At 57.2% G+C, this 20,097-nt stretch overlaps 7 protein-coding genes across 7 annotated transcripts; 4 read left to right on the forward strand and 3 right to left on the reverse strand.

The window, feature by feature from the left end:
• Positions 1–577: 577 nt before the first annotated feature.
• On the forward strand, positions 578–3,296 carry C8Q71DRAFT_881003 (peptidase S8/S53 domain-containing protein; the record flags this gene model as incomplete). The annotated part of the gene is made up of 10 exons (XM_047928481.1): positions 578–1,252; positions 1,303–1,420; positions 1,473–1,580; positions 1,649–1,777; positions 1,844–1,972; positions 2,005–2,117; positions 2,174–2,359; positions 2,412–2,608; positions 2,670–2,817; positions 2,877–3,296. 10 exons carry the CDS (start codon positions 578–580, stop codon positions 3,039–3,041), a joined length of 1,968 nt encoding a protein of 655 aa, XP_047774865.1. The 3' UTR covers positions 3,042–3,296.
• Positions 3,297–3,662: 366 nt separating this feature from the next.
• C8Q71DRAFT_714963 (amine oxidase) lies at positions 3,663–5,240 on the forward strand (the record flags this gene model as incomplete). Its single annotated transcript, XM_047921011.1, has 4 exons — positions 3,663–3,846; positions 3,907–3,956; positions 4,011–4,059; positions 4,120–5,240. 4 exons carry the CDS (start codon positions 3,663–3,665, stop codon positions 5,238–5,240), a joined length of 1,404 nt encoding a protein of 467 aa, XP_047774866.1.
• A 109-nt stretch (positions 5,241–5,349) lies between these two features.
• C8Q71DRAFT_284587 (WD40 repeat-like protein) lies at positions 5,350–7,323 on the reverse strand. The gene is made up of 3 exons (XM_047917527.1): positions 6,859–7,323; positions 5,909–6,784; positions 5,350–5,853 (listed from the first exon to the last, which is right to left on the reverse strand). The coding sequence occupies exons 1-3, from the start codon at positions 7,246–7,248 to the stop codon at positions 5,419–5,421; spliced, it is 1,701 nt and encodes a 566-aa protein (XP_047774867.1). The 5' UTR covers positions 7,249–7,323; the 3' UTR covers positions 5,350–5,418.
• A 131-nt stretch (positions 7,324–7,454) lies between these two features.
• On the reverse strand, positions 7,455–9,343 carry C8Q71DRAFT_780251 (DnaJ-domain-containing protein). The gene is made up of 6 exons (XM_047924841.1): positions 9,161–9,343; positions 8,885–9,108; positions 8,754–8,829; positions 8,264–8,672; positions 7,931–8,201; positions 7,455–7,881 (listed from the first exon to the last, which is right to left on the reverse strand). The coding sequence occupies exons 1-6, from the start codon at positions 9,246–9,248 to the stop codon at positions 7,771–7,773; spliced, it is 1,179 nt and encodes a 392-aa protein (XP_047774868.1). The 5' UTR covers positions 9,249–9,343; the 3' UTR covers positions 7,455–7,770.
• A 362-nt stretch (positions 9,344–9,705) lies between these two features.
• C8Q71DRAFT_881023 (ribonuclease H-like domain-containing protein) lies at positions 9,706–11,890 on the forward strand (the record flags this gene model as incomplete). The annotated part of the gene is made up of 8 exons (XM_047928482.1): positions 9,706–9,914; positions 9,994–10,299; positions 10,357–10,484; positions 10,535–10,554; positions 10,604–10,652; positions 10,706–10,930; positions 10,985–11,330; positions 11,385–11,890. 8 exons carry the CDS (start codon positions 9,706–9,708, stop codon positions 11,524–11,526), a joined length of 1,425 nt encoding a protein of 474 aa, XP_047774869.1. The 3' UTR covers positions 11,527–11,890.
• Positions 11,891–11,978: 88 nt separating this feature from the next.
• C8Q71DRAFT_861456 (uncharacterized protein) lies at positions 11,979–15,163 on the reverse strand (the record flags this gene model as incomplete). The annotated part of the gene is made up of 4 exons (XM_047927906.1): positions 11,979–13,220; positions 13,271–13,518; positions 13,573–14,689; positions 14,744–15,163. 4 exons carry the CDS (start codon positions 15,161–15,163, stop codon positions 11,979–11,981), a joined length of 3,027 nt encoding a protein of 1,008 aa, XP_047774870.1.
• Positions 15,164–15,939: 776 nt separating this feature from the next.
• On the forward strand, positions 15,940–19,617 carry C8Q71DRAFT_841066 (uncharacterized protein; the record flags this gene model as incomplete). Its single annotated transcript, XM_047926530.1, has 5 exons — positions 15,940–16,042; positions 16,100–16,536; positions 16,590–18,039; positions 18,100–18,380; positions 18,435–19,617. Coding segments are annotated over exons 2-5 (3,294 nt in total), but the record flags the coding sequence as incomplete, so codon positions are not given.
• Positions 19,618–20,097: the final 480 nt, after the last annotated feature.

Below are 20,097 nucleotides of genomic sequence, written 5' to 3' on the forward strand. Positions count from 1 at the left end.
CGGGTCGGTCGAGAGAATAGGAAGGCGACGTTGGAGCGAGGCTCAAGAGTCATCTCTCCCGAACGCAGACAAACTGCTCGATCAAATCATCTTTGGCGGGCCATGTGGAAAGCGGTCTTCGGACACACGGCCAATTCGGGTGCCGTCGGTAAGTGTTCTTCAGACCTTTCTTTGCTGTCGTAATTGGTTCCTCCTTTCGCATCCCCGCCGCATCGACTCATCAGGGCGCTCTGAACAAACGCATGCGAAACCCGTCATCAGTTTAACCCTTGAGGCAGTGCAACAACACCGACCGTAAATATCAATTCCATTCTGCTTGACCTGGATCCATTCTGAGATGGCCGACGTCACGCACAAACCATAGGGCACTGTCAGAAGGGACATCTACTTGTCTAGATTGCACCAAGGTTCGTCGAGTCTGTCGGAGCACCCGGACAGGCCAGTTTCTCACCACCTCCAGACCTGTGTGTGCAACGCCGCCTATTGGACGTTGGGCGCTCTTTGTCGGATACTTAAGCAGGTCCATATGGCTCGGAGGACCATCCAGCGACGAGTCCTGTCCTCCAGCTCGACAAGCATGCATCTCGCCTCTTGTCTTCTGACTATCCTGGCTTTGGGTCTCTCGCTCTGCGGTGCTTCGCCGGCTCCATCACGGCATGTCGTACACGAGTCGCGCTCATCCATCCCTACTGGCTGGTCGCCCGTGCGACGCGCTGATCAAGACATCGTGCTACCGCTCCGCATCGGGCTGGTGCAGCCCAACATCCACAAGGTCGAGGAGTACCTCATGGAGGTATCACATCCCCAATCACCCGGATATGGAAAACACTGGACGCCAGCGGAGGTGGGACACGCGTTCCGCCCTTCGAAGGAAGCCGTCGACGTCGTTCGTTCGTGGTTACTAATGAGCGCTCTGGGGGCGGACCGCATCCGGATGACCAACGACGGCACGTGGATTCGCGTCTACGTGACCGTGAAAGAGGCCGAAAAGCTTCTTGGGACGGAGTACTATGTCTATGAGAAGGAGACCGAGGGCGAGGTCATTGCTTGCGCCGACAAGTACCACCTCCCAGAACATGTCTCTGGACACGTCGAGCTGGTCACGCCGACTTTACAGTTCGACTTCAAACACAAGCGCCGAGCTGCCGAGAAGAGGGATAGACCGCCTCCAAGCAAGCTCTGGAGGGGTATACCCACTTCAAATGTTTCTCCAGCCAGTTCTGCCGTCGCCCAGGTCAACGGTCCCGTGGAGGTGCGATTCCCCTCCGCTGACAACCGACCCATTGTGCTGAGGGAATACAGAATATTACCGAGCAGCTCTCTGCGTGCGGAGAACAAATCACACCGGCCTGTCTGCAGCTCCTCTACAACTTCACCGACTTCACGCCCCAGGTGCCTGGAAACAACTCGATTGCTATCGGTGAGCAAAGGCCTTCACCGTGCGAAACCGAGTTGTGGCTAACGTACTGCAGTCGAGTTGACACCCAATGCCTACTTAGCCAGTGACTTGGACATGTTCTTCGCAAACTTCTCCCCAAGCCAAGTGGGCGAGCGTCCGATATTCGTCAGCATCGACGGAGGTTGGTTTCCGTCCCCCATATGGAACAGGTTTGACGGTGTGATGGCTCATGACCGCTGGACTATTCAGGTGTTGTTCAAACGACCACTGAGTCGCTCGATGATAACGTGGAGTCCGATCTGGATCTACAATACGCCATGGCGTTGGTGGGCCCAACACAGAATGTCACACTCCTCCAGGCAGGCGATCTCGTCGAAGGTATGCATCGTGTGCGATTCAGACCGCGTCCGTATTGACCGCAAGTGTCGTCTGCCTGATATCTAGGTGCATCACCTAACGACGTCCTTGATGCACTCGACGCTTCATACTGCACATATGAGGGAGGGGACGATCCTAATTTAGACCCCGTCTACCCGGACCCTGATGGCGGATATCAAGGCAAGGCGCGAACACGTTCAATTATATCAAAGACTGACTGATATCAGGCCACGACTGTGGGACCGCTCCCTTGCCAAATGTCCTCTCTTTTTCCTATTCCAGCGCGGAAGCATACTTCACCCCTGCGTACATGGAGCGTATGTGCAACGAATTTGCGAAGGTCTGCAGGGCCGCCATGTAACATCCAGTGGTTGCAAGCTGACGATGGGCGTGCAGCTCGGGCTGATGGGTGTGACAGTTCTTTGGTCTACAGGGGACTATGGTGTCGCTACTTTCGGCGACTGCCTCGATGCCGCCGGGGATTTGGGCAGCGGCACTGACTACACCACCTTCAGTCCGTCATTTCCGGCCACCTGCCCGTATGTGACTGGTGTGGGCGCCACGCAAATCAACACAACCTCGGTTAGCAATCCTTTCAGCATTGTTCGACCTTTCACTGACGACGCGATTGCAGACTCGTACTATGGAGAGTGCGGCGTACGAGCCTGGGAAGCTCTCCTCAGGCGGTGGTTTCTCGAACATTTTCGCGCTGCCTAGCTATCAGCAAACTGTCGTGCAGGACTATCTGACGAATTATCCGCCCCCGTACTCGTCTTCAGTGTACAATTCGTCGGGTAACTCCCGCGCATACCCTGACCTGTCTGCTAACGGGTACGCCTCAGATTTTTTGCCTAGCTTGGTGATTCGTTGGCTGACTTGTGTCGCATTGTAGTGTCCGATATACAGTAGCAGCGGATGGAGAGTGGCTGTCGGTCTATGGAACGTCAGCGTCGACGCCCGTCATTGCGTCCTTCTTCACCGCCATAAACGATGCACGCATCGCTGCAGGGAAGAGCAGCATTGGCTTCATCAACCCGACTGTGAGCTACTTCCCCTCGGGCGTCTTTGCATCATTAACCTTGATGCGCGTCGGAGACAGATCTATTCGTCTTCGTTCCAAGCAGCCTTCAACGACATTACCGACGGGTCAAACCCCGGGTGTGGCACCCAGGGCTTCTATGCCGAACCAGGATGGGACCCGGTTACCGGGATTGGCACTCCCAATGTCGCGATGCTTCGCGATTTGTGGCTTGAGCTTCAGTAATAGTTGAAGCCACTTCAATTTCTTCAAAGGACTTATTAGGTTTTGATGGGTCTTTCAATCTTCGTTCGCGTTCACCGATAGGCCCATCCACTGGCTTCCATGATGTACTGTTCATTGGTTGTAGATCTTCTCGGTTTACCTAGCTAGCTTTATGGGTCTGCTGAAATCGCTGGTATCACTGTGCGAAGTGAGTGACAAATCAATGCATAGCTTACTACTTCAGTACTCTCCAGTACTTAGTAAGTATTAGCACTGCGTCCTCGAGCTTCAAAGCTTCACCGCTCGGTGCTCAAGCGCTCAGCGCTCTGAAGGGGAACGCGGCACGCGGCCCGGAGCGGACGTCCGTCCAGCCGTTTGCGTCATCCGACTCAGGCTGTGGAATCCAGAACTTCAAATTCACTATGCGGATTCACATAAGTACTTTAGGGAGTGTTCAAGGCTCCGAGCTTTGAGTACTTTAAGCCGACCACTGCACCGTACTTAGGTGCTGCGGTACGCACCTATCTTGTGAACCCATCTTGAAAGTGGTCCTTGGTATCACTCAACTTGTGCGTAATTCTCCACGAGGATCACTCTTTTAAGCTTGACGTCCGGCATTCCTGCACCATGCAAGCAGCGATAATGGCTACGCTGGATACGATCATCATTGGAGCAGGCTGGTCTGGCGCCGTTGCCGCGCGTCAGCTCGCGCAGAGCGGGTACAAGGTCCTTGTCCTCGAGGCGCGAGAGCGCATCGGTGGGCGAGCGCGGACTCACACGGAGGGCACGCATGTTCCAGTCGATCTTGGGTGCAGCTTCATTCACGGTGAGTAGCATGCTTTTGGCCTTCAGACGCACGAGCCGATCACACATCGACAATGGGTAGGGTACAAGGAGGGAAACCCTACGAAGGTTATTGCCAAGGAGCTCGGGGTGGTAGGTGTCCATCCGTCCATGTACTGAATCTCTGTATCTCACCAGTGCATCCAGGGTGTAGATGTCACGAAGCCCACGGAAAGTGCCATATACGGCGCAAATGGTGAAGTACACACTCAGAATGGGATACATTGATATCAGTCGTATCTGACGGATATCACAGGCCTTCTCGATGCCTCGGCAGCGAACGATTTGCGCGATCGTCTCGGTCGGGCGCACGCAACCGCACGCAACACCGCTCTTAACAGCACCTCGTTATTGCCATCGTCCACAACCCCTCTCTCTGCCGCATTCTTCGACCCGGACTCCGCGCTTAGCACCTCGTCCACTCCGAGCACCGCGACGGCCTTCGCGCGCACGCTCGAAGTACCCTTCGGTGCCGTCCTCGAGCAGGTGAGCCTGCGCTGGACCGGGTGGGAAGACAATTTCGCAGGGTCAGACGCCGCGCCCCACGGCGGCTTCCAGCCCCTCGTCGAGCGCGTCCTCGCCGCCGCGACACACACCGGCAACACACGCGTCCAGCTCGGCGAGACCGTCTTGCGGATCCAGGAGGAGCAGTCTGGGGTGAACGTGTCGACGGACAAGGGCGTCTACCGCGCTGCGACGGTCATCTGCACGATCCCGCTTGGGGTGCTGAAGCGCGATGCTGCCCATTTGTTTGAGCCGAAGCTACCTGTGCGCCGGACGGAGACTATTCAGGGCACGCATGTTGGCATTCTGGAGAAGCTCGTCCTCACCTATTCGGACGCGTGGTGGCCAAAGGCGGGTACGGTCGGCTCGTTCACATTCCTACCATCTCGCACGGGCGGAGGCGAGCCCAAGACAGCGGACGACGTGCTCGCGTCCGCCACGCTGGTCGTCGCCTCCTTTGCCGGGCCGTCCCTCCCGCGCCAGCACCCGACACTCCTCTTCTACCTCTCGCCCACTCCCGCACTCGGACTAGCGAAGTTCCCGCTCGAAGAGGTCACGGACGCTGCACATGCGTTCCTCACTGCGCGCTTCCAGCCCGGTACCCAGCCAGCCAAGCCGACGAGCTCCGTCATGACGGACTGGCATAAGGACCCGCTCGCACTGGGTGCGACCACGACCCCCAGCATCGTTGGCGAGGGACGCAGCCCGCTCGACTTTGCAGAGCTCGCGAAGCCGCTGTGGGGCGGCAGACTTGGCTTCGCGGGTGAGCACGCGGAGATGAATCACAGAGGCAGCGTGGCGGGGGCGGTCATCAGCGGGATGAGAGAGGCGGAGCGTGTCAACCTGCTGCTCACGAAGCTTGCGGAGGCATGATAATATTCAATGTAGATTTATGATACAGACACCAATGTAGCCAGACAAACGACAAGAGAGTAGCATAACGGGCGTAGGAGTACGTGTGCGTATGCGTATGCATCCATGATGTTTGCATGTGCTTACCTGCATGACAAAACAATACGAGTTGTAGATAGCTGTGGATCCCGACTAAGATCTAGCGGATGCTCAGGATGCCGCTGCTCGTGCTTCCCGTGCCGGACCTGCTCCCCTCCTTTTCCTTGCCCTTCTTCACCTTCGGCACCTCCCACACGCGCCAGAACTTGAGGTTCTCGTCGCCCGCGCCCGTGCACACGACGTCGCCGTTCGGGCTGATCGCGCTGTAGAGCACGCGCGAGTCGTGCGCGTCGCGGATCTCGACCACCTTCTCCATCGACGGGTACGCGTGTACCATCACCGCGTTCGTCGGGTACCCATGCGTGCTCAGGAACTCCTTCTTGTGCGGCGACCACTGCAACGATGTCACCTGCGACGGTGTCACCACCGAGTGTAGCCGCGCGCCCGTCGTCGTGTTCCAGATGTGGATCGTCGCGTCCGACGTGCCGCCGCCGGACGCGAGCAGCGACGGCTGCCACGGGCACCACGCAATCGCCTATGATACCGGGTCAGCACGCTGATCATCGTATGTCCTGGCTGGGGCTGCTCACCTTGACAGCGGCGGTGTGGTTGCGCTTCGTCCACCGCGCACCCGCGCGTGTCCCGGGAGCGACATCGCCGATGCGGCCGTCCCAGATGTTCACGACGTTGTCGTTCCCGCCGCTCGCGAGCAGTTCGCCATCGCTCCGCCACTTGAGGCCGCACACCTCTCCGACATGGCCGGTGAGCTCGCCCACCTTGTGCCGCGCCACGCGCACATCGTGGTGCCAGATGCTGCCGTCCCCGCATCCGCTCGTGAGGACGTGCTGGTTCCACGACAAACACCCGACTTGGGTCGAATGGCCCGTCATCGTGCGGAGTTTCGTTTGCGTCTCGACATCCCATAGCTCGACCGCGCCCGAGCCGCTCCCGACACCGAGGTACTGGCCGTCCATAGAGAAGTCGAGCGCGCTCGCGTACGTGCCCTCGGGCATCTCGCCCAATTGCACGACGTCGCCGCTCTCCGCGCGCCAAAGGTAGGTGTTCTCCGCAAGTGCAACCGCGAGCACGTTCTGCGCGCCCCACGCGACGATGTTGAGGTAGAAGTCATCTAGCATTCCTGGTGCGTCGAGCACGCGCTCCGGCGTAGTTGAGATTTTGCGGCTCTTGCCTGTCGACGACGAGGTGGAGGTGGGAAGAGCGCCGGGGCGCGCGTAGAGCGGGCGGACGAGCTCGCGAGCCTGAGCGAGCAGCGGGTCGGAGGATGACGGCGGCGGTGGCTCGTGGTAGGCAAGCACACGGCGGTTGATCGGGACGCCCGTTGCTGCTGCGAGACGTGCGGTGTGTCCCGGCGACGCCGACTGAGGATTCAAGGACATCATGTCCAGCGTCGCCGTGACTTCTTCCGTCATGTCGCGCGCCGTGATGAACCTGTCGCGGGTGTCGCGCTACGGGGTACGTATCAGCAAGCGTGCCACGGGATACTGAGAGACCAGGATGTATAGTTGTATCATCCACTCACATTTGGTTGAGACCGGGACCGCTTCTGGGTCCTCGGCGGCACGTAGTCGCGCGTAATGACGTCGATTCTGCTCTCCACGCCGCCTTTTCGTATAACGCCAGAGCTTGCCTGGCGTTGCAAGCTGTCTGAGACGTGTAGTGAGCCACTGGTCGCGCGTTTGATGGGTGAAGCGGGTCTGCTCTGGACTCGTCGAACAGGTGATGCAGGTCGACTGGCCAGGAACGGGTTGATAGATACGTCCGCCTTTGTCTTTGCTGGCGAGCTCGAGCCTTGACGCGGGAATCCCAGACTGAGCGCGTTCAAGCCAGAGGTGAGCGATGGTGTGAGTGGGGTCTTCGTTTCCGACCGCGAGCGGTGATGACGAGAAGGTGTCTTTGGTAGATACGACATTTTATCGCCTGGGTGGTGTGTCGCAGAGAGGAGGAACAATGGGAGAGAGGCGGGTGGGAGAAAGGAAGATGGCAGACAATGCAAGCCAGTGGCCACGCCCCCGCCATACCGCAAACCGAACTTGACCCACGTGATCGCGTACCGCATCCTTTCCTAAGCGCTGTAATCGACTGCTGAGCCCGGTCAGACGCGCTCGCGGTGGTGGAGGATGGGCTAACTGCTGCGTCGCACGCGCGGTATACCGCCAGCGGAAGACTGGATACGCCAATTGCTCCAGTCAATCACCGTACCGACCCCAGAACAGTTGCGGACGAGCTCATTAAAATGGTACCAAACAAATGAGTACGGAGAGCGCAAGTGCACAGGAGACGATTGAGTACTCCAAGATCTGCCTCGATCAGCCAAGCCCGTCTAGGTAGCACATAACATGACAGCTCTAATGCACAATGCAGCGATACAAAATGCAGGTGAGGCCGGTATGATGGAATGAATGGCGAAGCTATCGTCCCCACAAACAACCGACTATTGGGGCTCAGCATCGCCGCCGGGCTCTGCAGCACGCGCCGCTCGCCTGGCCTTTTTCGCGGCATTGGCAGCCGCCGTCTTCGCCTTTTTGGCTTCCGCACGGGCAACCTTACAGCACTTCAGCGAGGGGTGTATGACACCAGATCACATAACGCACCTTCTCTTCCTCCTCTTGCCGCATCGCAGCCTCCTCCGCCTTCCTCTTCTCCTCTTCAGCCTTCTGCTTCGCGTCCACGCCGTTCTGCGCGCCGCCCTTGCTCTTCTTCTTCGCCTCGCGCGCCGCCTTCTCCTCCTCCTTGATCCGCTTTATCCGCGGGTCGTACGCAAGCGCGAGGTCGACGATGCTCCGCAGCCGCGCGATGTCCTCCTTCTTGCGACGCGCCCGCTCAGACTTGTTCTTCTTCTCGGTATAACGCTTGTCGTCTCGGCTGTGAAAATGCTACTCGTCAGCCACGACGCCCCAAGCGTAACATCTGCGTTCGATACGCACTTGTCGCTACCCTCATTGATCTCCTTGTCGAGGTACTCGAAGCTCCGCCAGCTGTCAAAGTTGTACCAGAAGTCGTAGAACGCATGCACGGTCTCTTTGGTGTCCTCGAAGCCGCCGAGCATCGGCACAGGCTGCTTGCGACTGAAGCGCGCCTCGCGCTCGAACACGGGGGCGAACGAGTCGAAGAAAAACTTCTGCGGGTTCTTCGCGCTCTTGAGCTGCTTTTCCGCCGGTACATCCGCCTCGAGCAGCTCGTAGTACGGGTCGACGGAGTCGAACTGGCGCCGCCGCTCCGGGTTCGTCAGCACGTCGTGCGCCTTCTGGATGCACTTGAAGAATGCGTCGTCATTTGAGTCTCCCGCGAGCCCGGCCTTCTTGTCCGGGTGGTGCTTGAGCACCTTTTTCCTGTCTGCCGGGAGGTCAAGATCCGATCATGCAGCTGGGACTCCGACGGCTCCATGCTGTGGGTCAAGATGTGAAGAATACGTACGCGCAATCTTAATCTGGTCGCCTGTCGCCTTGTAGCGCAAATGTGAGAGTCCGAGGACCTGGTAGTGGTCTTGTTTCTACGAAAACATACGTCAGGTCGGATGCTCGAGCCTCGGCGACCTCCTCACGCACCTTCCACTCCTTCGGATCCAGCAACGATAGCTCCTCGTCCTCTGGCTCATCTCCGACCCCAAGATCATCCTCGCCGTCAACGCCTGTGCCATTCATCGCCTCCAGGCGCTTGCGCTCTTCCTCCGCATGTTTATCGTGCTCCTCGAACGTGAGGTTATGGACGGCGCGCTTGACATGCGCTAGGTATGCCGGACCAGCAGGAATAAGTCTGCGTGTGACGAGGGCTGAGAGAGGTGAGCTTCCAGCCTCGCGCAAAATATGAACTACACCGCGTACGAGATATCGATTTGCCCGACGCTGCCGGGGGCGTCCACGACGCAGGCAGCGGTGGTGGGACAACTGATAGTTCTCTAACGTTCGCCATCGAGATAGTAGCCCGAAAAGAGTGGCCAAGAATGAGCGTGTGGGAGCCTCAAGGAACAGCGATTTGAGTAGTGTTCGGCCGGGCAAGGGCAGCGGGACACAACTTTTCGAGCGCCCGCGGACAATTCCGATCTCAAGCTCTCAAGCGCCCGGGATCCCGCCACCGACGCGACACCACGTGATCTCCCCTCGACGCGTCGCGCCAATCGAGCGCCGATCCCGGACTTGGTTCATTCCAAGACACTCGCTGGACACTGATCAGTACATTGATCTCGCTTCCTGACCTTACCCTGGCAATACAAACCGACTGCCCTGTGCCAACCCATAGCAAGTGCTCCCGACCTGTGGGCCTTACCAGCGACCCGGAAATAGACTGTTTAAGCAGCCTCAGGTTGTCACGTACGTACTTGACTGCCATCCCGGAGATAAGTAGTTGACCCGAATGACTTCAGGACAAGATGGCGCTTAATGTCATCAAAGAAACCAAACTTACGGCTGCATTGTGCCGCCTTAGCCCCCCCGCATCTCCTTCTAAACGAACCACCAAGGCGTCGCGAGGGTCTTCCAAGATCCTGGCTGCATTCGACGCCGCTATGGCTACGGATGATCGTCCGCCACTTGCAGAGAGCGGTGTGCAGATTGAATCCACGTCTACGTGCTCAAAGTCGTGAGTTGCTTGCTTCATGTTCACGGGAGTACAATGGTCGACCAATCGGATCATTCTGAATACTCTGTGTGGCGCTTAGTAGCCTTCATCCTTTCTTCCTCAACGCAAATCACTCCCATCCAACGCCACTTATGCAGAAGCCGAAAGTGGCGAAGACGAAGACGAGCTCGTCGAGCTCAGCGACCTCCGCGCTCCCTGGAAGTGTCTCAGGATCCTCCAGACAGGGAAAGTCTACCGGTCGCGCGCACTCGCGAAGCAAGACTACAGCAATGAACGCGGCGCCTGCATTGCCCCTCTACTCGTACAAAGACTACAACCCCACGCCGGCCGTGGTATATGTTCGTCACGAAGAGGAGGCGGATGATCTCGTGCAGGCACTCAGCGGGTATGTCCAATCTATGTAGCGTGTTTGTCTTTTATTACTGACACCGTATCTTACCAGACCGCTGGGCTTCGACATGGAATGGGTCATCTCGTGGAGAAATAAAAGCTGTGCTGAGCGTCGCACTGCGGTGGTCCAATTGTGCGACAAGCGGATGATTCTCATAGTCCAGCTCAGCGAGATGAAGCGTACGCCACTCCTGCCCTTTGTTCTTCAGTTTCCCTCACAGAGGATACAGGTTTTCCGCAGAAAGTTAAGGTACGCCCGCCACTGCCGTCAGCGAACAAATACGATCAGCTATCTTCAGGAAATCATCGAGTCGCAGGATATCGTCAAGATGGGCGCGAATATCAAGAGTGAGTGGCACCACACAATACCACCGGCAGCAGCCGCTAACGAGGAACTCAAGACGACGGCGAGAAGCTCTACCGCGACTACGGCATCCTTGCGGCGAACCTCGTCGAGCTCGGAGCCTTCGCGCACCGCGCCGACGCGACCTTCGCGCATACGCACAGGAGGTCGATCGTCGCGCTGGCGAAGGTAGTCGAGCACTACACATCAAAGACGCTCGACAAGGGCGCGGTGCGCTGTAGCAACTGGGAGGCTGCGCCCTTGAGTGAGGAGCATATAACATGTTGGTCACATCTTCCTCGTTCAATGCACGTCTGACTGAAGTCTGGCTGTATAGACGCTGCGAACGACGCACACTGCGCACTGGTCGTATACAACCGCTTGCTCGACATAGCAGCAGAGCAAGGACGGGCTCTCGGCCCAGCGCCATACGGCAACCAAATCGTTCCAGGTATGCGGTCGACCAACGGTACCAGCAGTTCCATCTCGCTGGCCAGCTCCACTAGCTCGAGTCATCGCACCGTGTCGTACGTGAACGACGTCGACGAGCTCCTAGACAGACCACGCCAGAGTCCGCAGCATCTGCGCGCGTATAACCTCTGGCATCATCGCGAGGCGCCTCTCGCAGAGATCTGCGCGACCCTCAGGTCGAGGGAGAACCCGCTCAAGGAGAGCACCGTTATGTAAGTCCTCTCTGTGTGGCCCTGCGTGTGATGCTAAGGTTTGATGCATGACAGATCGTACGTCGTACGCGCGCTGCAGGTAGACCCGTCTCTGCCGTTCTCGATGGACCGCCTCAAGGCGCTTGTACAGTTGGAGGCGGGATCTTGGGCGAGACACCGCGATTGGATTGTCCAAGCGGAGTCGCGGAAGAGCTAGCGCATGATACTTACCAGTGGATGTAACGCAGCTTGGCAGGACGAGACGCGAACTTGAACCATCTACAAGTAACATTTATACTGTATCTTTGCTGCATAGACGGCACGAATGGGCTGGGCAGTCAGTTGTGTGTATATGTATGTATGATGCCCGTGACAATGAGGTCGTTGCAATGCCATTGTGAACCTGCCACCGGCCAGGCGATATATTGCCTAGAGTTCACTTCAAAACCGTGGCGACACGTACCAAGAGACCGACGCAGTAGACGATGTTACGTCCGTATCGACCTCGTCCGACATTAGTGCCTGTTAGGTTAGGCAGACGACACAGACCACTAAAGCGCAACGCAACGAAATGGAAGAAACCAATACTCTACTATCTGTTACATCCAGGAACCTGCATCTACGGACCATCCAACTAATCTCACGTCAACCGTACACCTATACCAATCACTAAGGCTTCTTTGCTGACTTCCTCGTTGTCTTCCTGCCTCGAGGTTGGCTCAACGTTCTCTGACGCTTGGATGACTGGGACTCCAGGCTTTCCTCGACGCCGCCGTCTAGGTCTTCTTGAGCACGACCGCGCTTGCCCACGCTACTGTCCCTCGTACCAGCGTCTTGCTGAAGCGACAGCTGCGTGCGAGACCGCGTCATCCTACCCTCGGCAACTGGAACAGACTGGGCCCCATCGGATGTACTGGGCCCAGCCATGTTACGACTGCCTGACGAACGAAGGTTGTAGCGGCGGCCCGGTCTTGCGTTGTCGGGCTCGACAACGCTGGCTGGCCATGTTTCGGCTACGGGGCGGCTGGGAGCTGCCCTCCTGGTCGCTGGACGCTTCGTTTCTGGAGGTGCCTCCGCACGACGAGCAGCGCTCTTGCCTGCTTTGCGACTCTGTTTCCGGGTCGCCTTACGTGCGGGAGGTTCAGAGGGACCGGCCTCCGGTTGCGACATCGGTGGAGGGGGAGAAGGACGTCGACCTTCCCAGAATGCTGCTTCTTGGTTCTCTGGCTCATCAACTTCTGCGTCGACCGCTGCCGAGCGATTGCGGACTTCTACCTCCCGAGTCGGTCGACTAGGGCCGGCTATGGGCAAGTTTCTCGCATCCGCGCCTGCGTAACCGGCACCCGACTGGACATGGTCGGACGCTTCATTCTCTTCGGAATTGGGGGCACCTGGGAACCAACTCTTCGATCCCGTTGTAGGGTCGAACGAGCCCTTCGTCACCGGTTTGTTACGAGATTCTTTGACCTCTGTCGTATACGCAGCGTTCTCCGGAAGCTTCCATTCGAGGGCGGCATCATCCTCGGGCCAAACGTTGCCTGGGGCTAGCACATCGTCGAAGATGGCGAGGATATCGCCATGGGTCATGCGCCTGACGCCGACATCGAGTCGAGGGAAGTTGTGCGTGCACGCCAGACGAAACTTCTCCAACAGTCTGGTCAGCGGTTCGTTGCCAGGAACCGTTAAGGGAGGCTTCGGGCTCAGCATCCAACCGGTCTTTTCGCGGATAGCTTGGTTCGGATACTTGACGCAGAACAAGCTGCCAAATGCCCCGTCCTTCTCATGATGTCCATGATTCGTGTGTCGGAGAACAATGAAGATCAGAAGCCAATAGAACGACTCGAGGTCATGCCGAGCCTCATGGGTGATCTCTGTAGACAAAATCTCGATTGCCATGAAGAAGATCGTGCCCTAGTGAATATCTCAGCTGAATGTACCAGTACGAGAAGTGGTTCACTAACCGTGCGTTCCTTAGACTCGTTCACGGGATCCTTCTTGCTCCGCGGCTCGTGGCCATGTTGAACACAGTACTCCTCCCATGTAGCCAAGTCGACCTTCTCTTTGCGCTTCTGGAGAAACCACTTCCAGCAGAAGCTGAAATCGAAGTCCTGGATGTAGCCTCTGAAGCGAGCACCCTTGGGAGCGATCATGACGTTGCCTTCGCTGATATCGCGATGCACAAGACCAGCTTCATACGCCTGCCGATGGCCTGTGTTGCATCGCGTTGTCAATAGTATGAACAAGTAGAATCATCAGAGCTTACCTTCCACAGCGTCTCGCAGAGCCAAGACGAGCTCCCTGGTAGACTCAAACTCCGCAAGTGGTGTGCCGACCGTCTCCAATACAATCCGCGTATGACTCCGTTCGTTCAGTCGCGCTTTCTTGGGCGCGCTATGCACGCCGGCAATGGTCCGATGACCCATCTTCATATCGCGGGGCACACGACTTCTGGACCGCTGTTTCGCCCCCGCCTCTCGATTGCGCTCTTCCTCATCGCGCTCGCCAAGGTCTTCGCCGTGAATGTAGGTCGCTACGCCGAAGAGGGGCTCACCCCCCGTCGCCTGCCGCAGTGCCTCGTAGAACTCGAGTTCGCATACACGTCCCATTTGTCGCCAGGTCTCCTTCACGATGTATGTCTTCCCCTTATGCTGATCCTCCTCGTTGAGCTTGAATGCCTGCCATACGAGCGTCGCCCGCGAGAATAGCCCCGGGTTCACGAACACCAGCTTATATGTGAGATACGTGGTATCCCGTCCCCTGTCCGTCATGACGATCCGCCGCACGACTTTCCTCGTGCCTGACATACCCGCCCATCGGGGATCATGATCTCTCGCGAGAGCGCGCACCAGCATCTTGTCAGCCCCCGTTCCCAGCTTCGCCGTCGGGTCTGCCCCGGCGATTCCACACTGAGGCGGCCTGGGGTGGAACAGTCGCCACAAGAATTCGTGAAGGATCTCCGGCTGGCATTTGTACTCGAACTTGGGGGAGCATATCCCGCCCGCGCGGTCAAACCGGAAGATCCGAGCTAAAGTTCCGTAGATACCGACGACGAAAGCGTACAAGCGGCCCTGCGAAAGCATCATGTTGCGTGCGTTCTTCGCGAGCTGCATGAGCGTATCCCATCCCGTCGGAGTGTTTCTGACCATCGGGTCATAGTTGTCTCGTGGCTTCAGCTCGAAGACCAAGGCGACATCCTTCCATCGAGAGATCGGTTCCTCTATTTTTGCAACAGGGAACGACGCGACCACGTCCGGCTTGGTCGGATGCTGTTCGTCGGCGTACGGTGCGAAGGGGAAATGCATGATGTTGTGGCCGTAATTGTAAAACTGCGGTCGCGAGTTGGGCGGGAACGAGGTGGCTAGCTCACCCAACGCATCCACCTGTGGGTGATATCAGCGTTTTTGCGCAACCACTGCCATGCCATTCACACTGACCAAAGGGTTGTACATATCCTTCTCGGGGCCGTCGACTGGGATCGCGTCAAACAACGAACCAGTGGGCGGGCATGCGGGCATAGGTGTATCGGACGGAACCATCCTGGCCAGGTATTGCTTTACGTCTTGGTCGGGATATTCCTTGATACGCTCAAGCATCACGTCGTGCCAGGCTGCGACATCCTCTGGGTTGTTTTGCTTAGCGTGGGCCATGTCGCTGTGATACTGTTGTGGCTGCGGCCGACGGGGCGTTGACTTGTCGGGCATTGGTTTCTTCTGTTGGGGTTGCTCGGCAATGTCGATGTCGATGTCCACGTCGATGTCAAGGTCACAATCGGCGGGGGGAAGGTGGTTGGGATGAAGGTGGGAGGAGCGAAGCAGGTAGTGCGAGGGAGGCATATTTACGCGTCCACGAGGCATGTTGAATTCCGAGTTGTTGGCCAACTACCAGAAACGGATGCAGACCACGGGTGTCCGACGCGTCAGTATTACTGGACTACGGTACCACTTTCGGCCTAGACTTGTGAAACTTACGGCTAGTTTTGCCCCAAACCTGGCGTAGGTGCCGCTGAAGTATCTTATCGTGTGAAATCTCGTTCGAGATTATCCGGGGGACCAGCAGTGGCTGTCCGTCGCGTAGCCGGAGTAAGCAGGAGAAGATGAACAGAGCGTTGGAGGCGCTGGTACGCCACAGGTGTGGCTAGCCACGTGTTTGATGGCGCTGCCTTCCCAGCCAATGATTCGCACGCGTCACATCGCGATGGCACCCATTGTCGGCCCGATTTGGGATGCCCGTTGTTCATGCCTTGTATTTCGGTTGCGAGATCAGAGTCAGAAGAAGCTATGAGCACATGGTGCCAAGATTGTGCGATTAATTGGCGTGGATTACTTGGCGTGGATACCACCGTTGAGCTACGGTACTTGCTTATTACACTGTACAGTCAGTTAGTCACTGCGTAACCTGATGAACGCACTTGAATGCATGGCTTTCATCGACATATCTATGAAAAGCTAGACAACCACGCGCACGTTTGACTGAGCACCGGTATACGGGACCGAAGTCCAGATTCAATTGCCAGACGACAGGCTTGTGGCCGTGCTCGTGAGATTCTCGATTAGACGTGGCAAGGGAAGACTCACGTGCGGAACGCGCCTGTGGCTGCAATGTGGCTGAGCGGCGCCTGCTCTTCCCCAGTACCTTCAAGTCCTACTACCCGAGCGGCGTATAGGCAGTGCCCCAAATCCAGCCCCGTGCAACGCAGTGATAGGCGATCTTTTCTGCAGAACTAACTATATCCGGTAAGCCTTGTTGTGTCTCAACCGGAACAGGTCGCGACTGACTCGCCCACCCGCAAGTTTCTGTGGACCGTCCTGCCTTATCCGTTCGAGTGGCCCGTGGCTCGCGATTTAAAATGCCTAGCCTCAAAAGCGTTGCTGTCCCGGGGGCCTCCCACTCTCTCTCATGCTCCTCCTGCCTTGATCGCCTGCCGCCTGTCCCGTATTCCGACGACACTGTTCCCGACATCGTCATGTCCGACAAAGACAGTGTTCGCATTCAAAAGTCTGATGCGCAGCCGCTGGTTGCGTACCACGCTCAGCAGAAGAGCGACGTCAACGAAGACCGCTGGAAAAGCGAGATTTTCAGGAAGATCATCGAGATAGAAGACCCACTGGACGCCTTTCTACAAGAGTTCGTACCTAGCTCGAAGCCAGTGCCCCCGCTTGCTAAGCGCAGAGGTGGCTATTTCCGCATTCCGAAGGACGTAACTGAGCCAGGCATGTATGAACCCATCGTACGTCAACCTTTGACCGCTGTACTACATACGTTGACTCTCTGGTACCGCAGCGGAAGGGCCTTGATAAACTCGTGGCGAGTTTTCCTACTCAGAAACAACCAAAGTTCTTCAATTACGGTCACAAGGCATTGCCATTTCCCTTCGACGCCCTGCGTGCAGACTTCCACGCAACCAAGCCGGACGTCGTCGCCACGGTCCCAACCATCCCCGCCGATACCACAGCATTGAAGTGGCGTAACGTCGCGTTCGTCATTGAAGTCAAGCGCGCTGATGACGACGATCCGATGCTGAAAGTCACCGAGAGGCGCAACAGTACGCTAGTCCAGCTCGCGAAAAGTGCACGCAATATCATGCTTGCACAAGGAAGGCTGTTTGTCCTCCTCGTTGGGATTTACGGCTCGAAGGCGCGTATCTATCGTTTCGACCGCGCTGGCGCAGTGGTCTCGCAGGCGTTCCAATACGCACGCGAGCCAGCCATCCTCTATGAGTTCCTGTGGCGACTAGTCCATCCGCACCACGTGGCCTGCAGAGTCGTCGGCGGCGATCCAACGATCCGTCTTGCAAACAAGAAGGAGCAACAGAAAGCGCAGAATTGGGTGCACAAGCTGGACCCCACGTACAGTTTCACGCATGAAGACAGGAAAGCATGCCGCTTCATCACGGTCAATGACGGGGGGAACGACAAGACGTCTTCTCGCAAATACCTCGTCTATAGGCTACTCTTCGTGAACCCACGTCTGTTCACGCGCGGGACGGCGGTATGGGAAGCGATGGAGCTCAGTGGTCCAGGGAATAAGAACACGGGGAAGCGTGTGGTCATCAAGGAATATTGGCGGCAGCTGGTTCGGATACCAGAAAGCGACTTCTACGAGGAGATGATCGAAGCGAACATGGAGTTCATGGGTATAGCAGATTACAAGTACGGTGAAGACTTGGGTGCGCCGGAGGCGCGTGACATTCACCGGCCAGCCACTTTCCCAGTTTCCTCCGAAGAGGCTGGAGTTTCCCGCGACACGACTGGTGCGACGCAGGAAAACGCCACTTCTCATGTGACGGAGGAACATGGCGTTCTTGCAGGCGAAGGCGGGATAAGGCGGTCTACTTCCAGCGAGCCTGACGCAGAAGGTTCAGATGCCGCGGTGGATGACGCAATCCCTGGCGAATCCATTCACTATAATCCGCTGTCCTCCCCTCTTACGTCGTTGAGTTCCCTGTCCGCTAGATCTGACTCTGCGAGGCGCGACTCCGATGCGCAAGGCCCAGCCAGGTCCCCTTCGTCCGATTCCTTACCTGTGCTCACACCCAGCCCTCCGCCTGAGGAGGCGGAGGAGTCGACCCCCCTAGGTCACCGCACTGTGAGTGGATGGTACCACGCTGGGCAGAAACACCAGTTCTACGAGCGTAGCCACATGCGTTTGGTCCTCGAGACCATCGGGATACCGCTGAGACAGTTCAAGAACACGCTAGAGCTTGTGATCGCACTTTGCGATGCGATCGAAGGTATTTCAATATTTTCTCATGCTGCCACTGCAGATCAATGCTGATGGACGCTCGTTACAGGGCATAAACGTGCTTACGATGCTGGTGTCATTCACAAGGACGTCAGTGAAGGTAACGTCATGATCGTCAGACGCGAAACCGGGCCTGGGGGCTTCCTCCAAGACTTTGATTATGCATTCAGCTGGAAAAAATTCCTCCGGCGACGTGGATGGCATGCTACCAAGGAGAGCTGGAAAGTCTACGTGCGTACGGGTCAAGGGATCGTTGACCCTGCCATATGCGCCGAGGATGCCCAAGCGGTGGAGGAACGAAAGAGAAGGCATGACTGCAAGGAGCGCACGGTACGTCTACTATCTTCACGAGAAAGTAACGCGCTATTCATATCTTCTCCTTAGGGTACCGTACACTTCATGGCCGTCGATGTTGTGACCGGCGGTATCACTCAGGACGTACGCCACGACCTAGAGTCCTTCTATTGGCTACTGGTCTGGATGCTTCTACGCTATGCTGAGCACGAACACAGGAATGGCATTCAAGCATGCCAGAAGCTGTTCGGCGGCAGTTCCGACGACACTTGCGGCGGGCAGAAAATGTGGTGGCTGGTGCAACGAAATGTTCTCACCATCAAGAACAATGCGCCCCTGAATCATCTTCTCGAGCGATTCCGCTTGCTTTGCCGTAGCAACATATCGAATTTAACGCTGTCCGAAAACCCGATGTCACACGACGAAGTGCTACGGATCTTCCACGAGGCTATAGACATGGAGGGCTGGCCGAACGATGATGCTGCCCGTGACTACCAACGTCCGCAGAATGACAAGGATCAAGAGCAACTGGATGCATTGGGCCAACTCAGGGAGAAGAGCTCCATTGAGCCCAGTAGCAAGGCCCCCAGCCTCGAGGCCCTTAACTTTACCGTCCACACTGGCTCTGAAATGGTAGTCCCCGAAGACCTTGATGAAGACGAGGATGATAGGCATCCCGACGACCGTCCGGTCCCGGGCCGTCGCCTCAATTCGATCCTGCAATCACGAACCCCGCAACGAACGGACTCCGCTGGTCGTCAGGGCCATGTCTCCTTTGGGGGAGCACTACTGTCATCGGCGCCCGACCGACCTATGGCAGACTCCTCGGACGGAAGACTGCCTGGTAGCCGTCGAAGAGGAAACACCTCGAGGGATGCTGCCTCAAATCCTGTGACATCTACTCGTCGGCCACTTGATCAACCGGCACGCTCGACCCAGGATCCATCTACGAACGCATCATTGCCCGGGCCCTCGCGCGGTGTTGGGTGGCGTAAGGCCAATGCACCGGTCGTCAGACGTGCGGCATCCCGCACTATGCCTCCGCCGCCATTGCCGTCCGCATCACTGGCGCGCACTCGTAGCCAAACACTGGCGGAACAGAAGTCACTGAACGACGGGGCTTCATCATCGCAGGGCATCAGCAGGGCCGCCAAGCGGGTCTACTCTGCGGAGAACGACGAACAGAACCAATCTCAGACATCGAAACGTCCGAAGCGTAATTCAAGGGCAAGTCGCCCAAGCAGTCCCGAGAGCCGAGTTCCGTACGCGTCCGGGTCGGTGGAGGCGGAGGGGAAGGGGAAGGGGAATGCGAAGGAGAAGGGGAATGCGAAGGGCAAGGGGAATGCGAAGGGCAAGGGGAAGGGAGAAGCGAAGGGCAAGGGAAATGCGAAGGGAACGGGAAAGGAGAAAACAGAGCCGAGGCGTTCGTAATCTACCAACGTTCAAATGCTCTTCAAAGGAAATTGTAACTTATATGCATGGGTCATGTTCTTGCTGCAATACCAATGCATGTGGAGGAAATTTTGTCTGAGTGAGTGCAGCAGACCCACTGCTCAACAATTCCAAAAGCCCGTTACTAGGTCTGGCTAGATTACAGTCAGTCGCCCGCGCGTACGAGACGTCGCGTATCTGGCCAACTTCACGAGTTCACCTTCTCCGCTGTGCCACTGTCTCGCTCGCGTTCCTTTACGACGCTCTCTTCCCTTCTCCGCATCGCAACATCGACATCCACGACCTCTGCAGTTCTCCGTCT

The sequence above is a fragment of the Rhodofomes roseus genome, assembly GCF_022264815.1.
Source record: "Rhodofomes roseus strain CIRM-BRFM 1785 chromosome Unknown C8Q71scaffold_24, whole genome shotgun sequence".
Taxonomy (NCBI): Eukaryota; Fungi; Basidiomycota; class Agaricomycetes; order Polyporales; family Fomitopsidaceae; genus Rhodofomes; species Rhodofomes roseus.

Excerpts from the sequence above, each read along its gene's own strand:
- C8Q71DRAFT_284587 (XM_047917527.1), bottom strand. The coding sequence starts at position 7,248 with ATGTCGTATCTACCAAAGACACCTTCTCGTCATCACCGCTCGCGGTCG. Across the intron at positions 6,785-6,858 it reads GGTCCCGGTCTCAACCAAAT|CGCGACACCCGCGACAGGTT; the intron begins GTGAGTGGATGA and ends CGTACCCCGTAG. Across the intron at positions 5,854-5,908 it reads ACCACACCGCCGCTGTCAAG|GCGATTGCGTGGTGCCCGTG; the intron begins GTGAGCAGCCCC and ends CCGGTATCATAG.
- C8Q71DRAFT_780251 (XM_047924841.1), bottom strand. The coding sequence starts at position 9,248 with ATGGCGAACGTTAGAGAACTATCAGTTGTCCCACCACCGCTGCCTGCG. Across the intron at positions 8,673-8,753 it reads CGACCAGATTAAGATTGCGC|ACAGGAAAAAGGTGCTCAAG; the intron begins GTACGTATTCTT and ends ACCTCCCGGCAG. Across the intron at positions 8,202-8,263 it reads ATCAATGAGGGTAGCGACAA|CCGAGACGACAAGCGTTATA; the intron begins GTGCGTATCGAA and ends GCATTTTCACAG.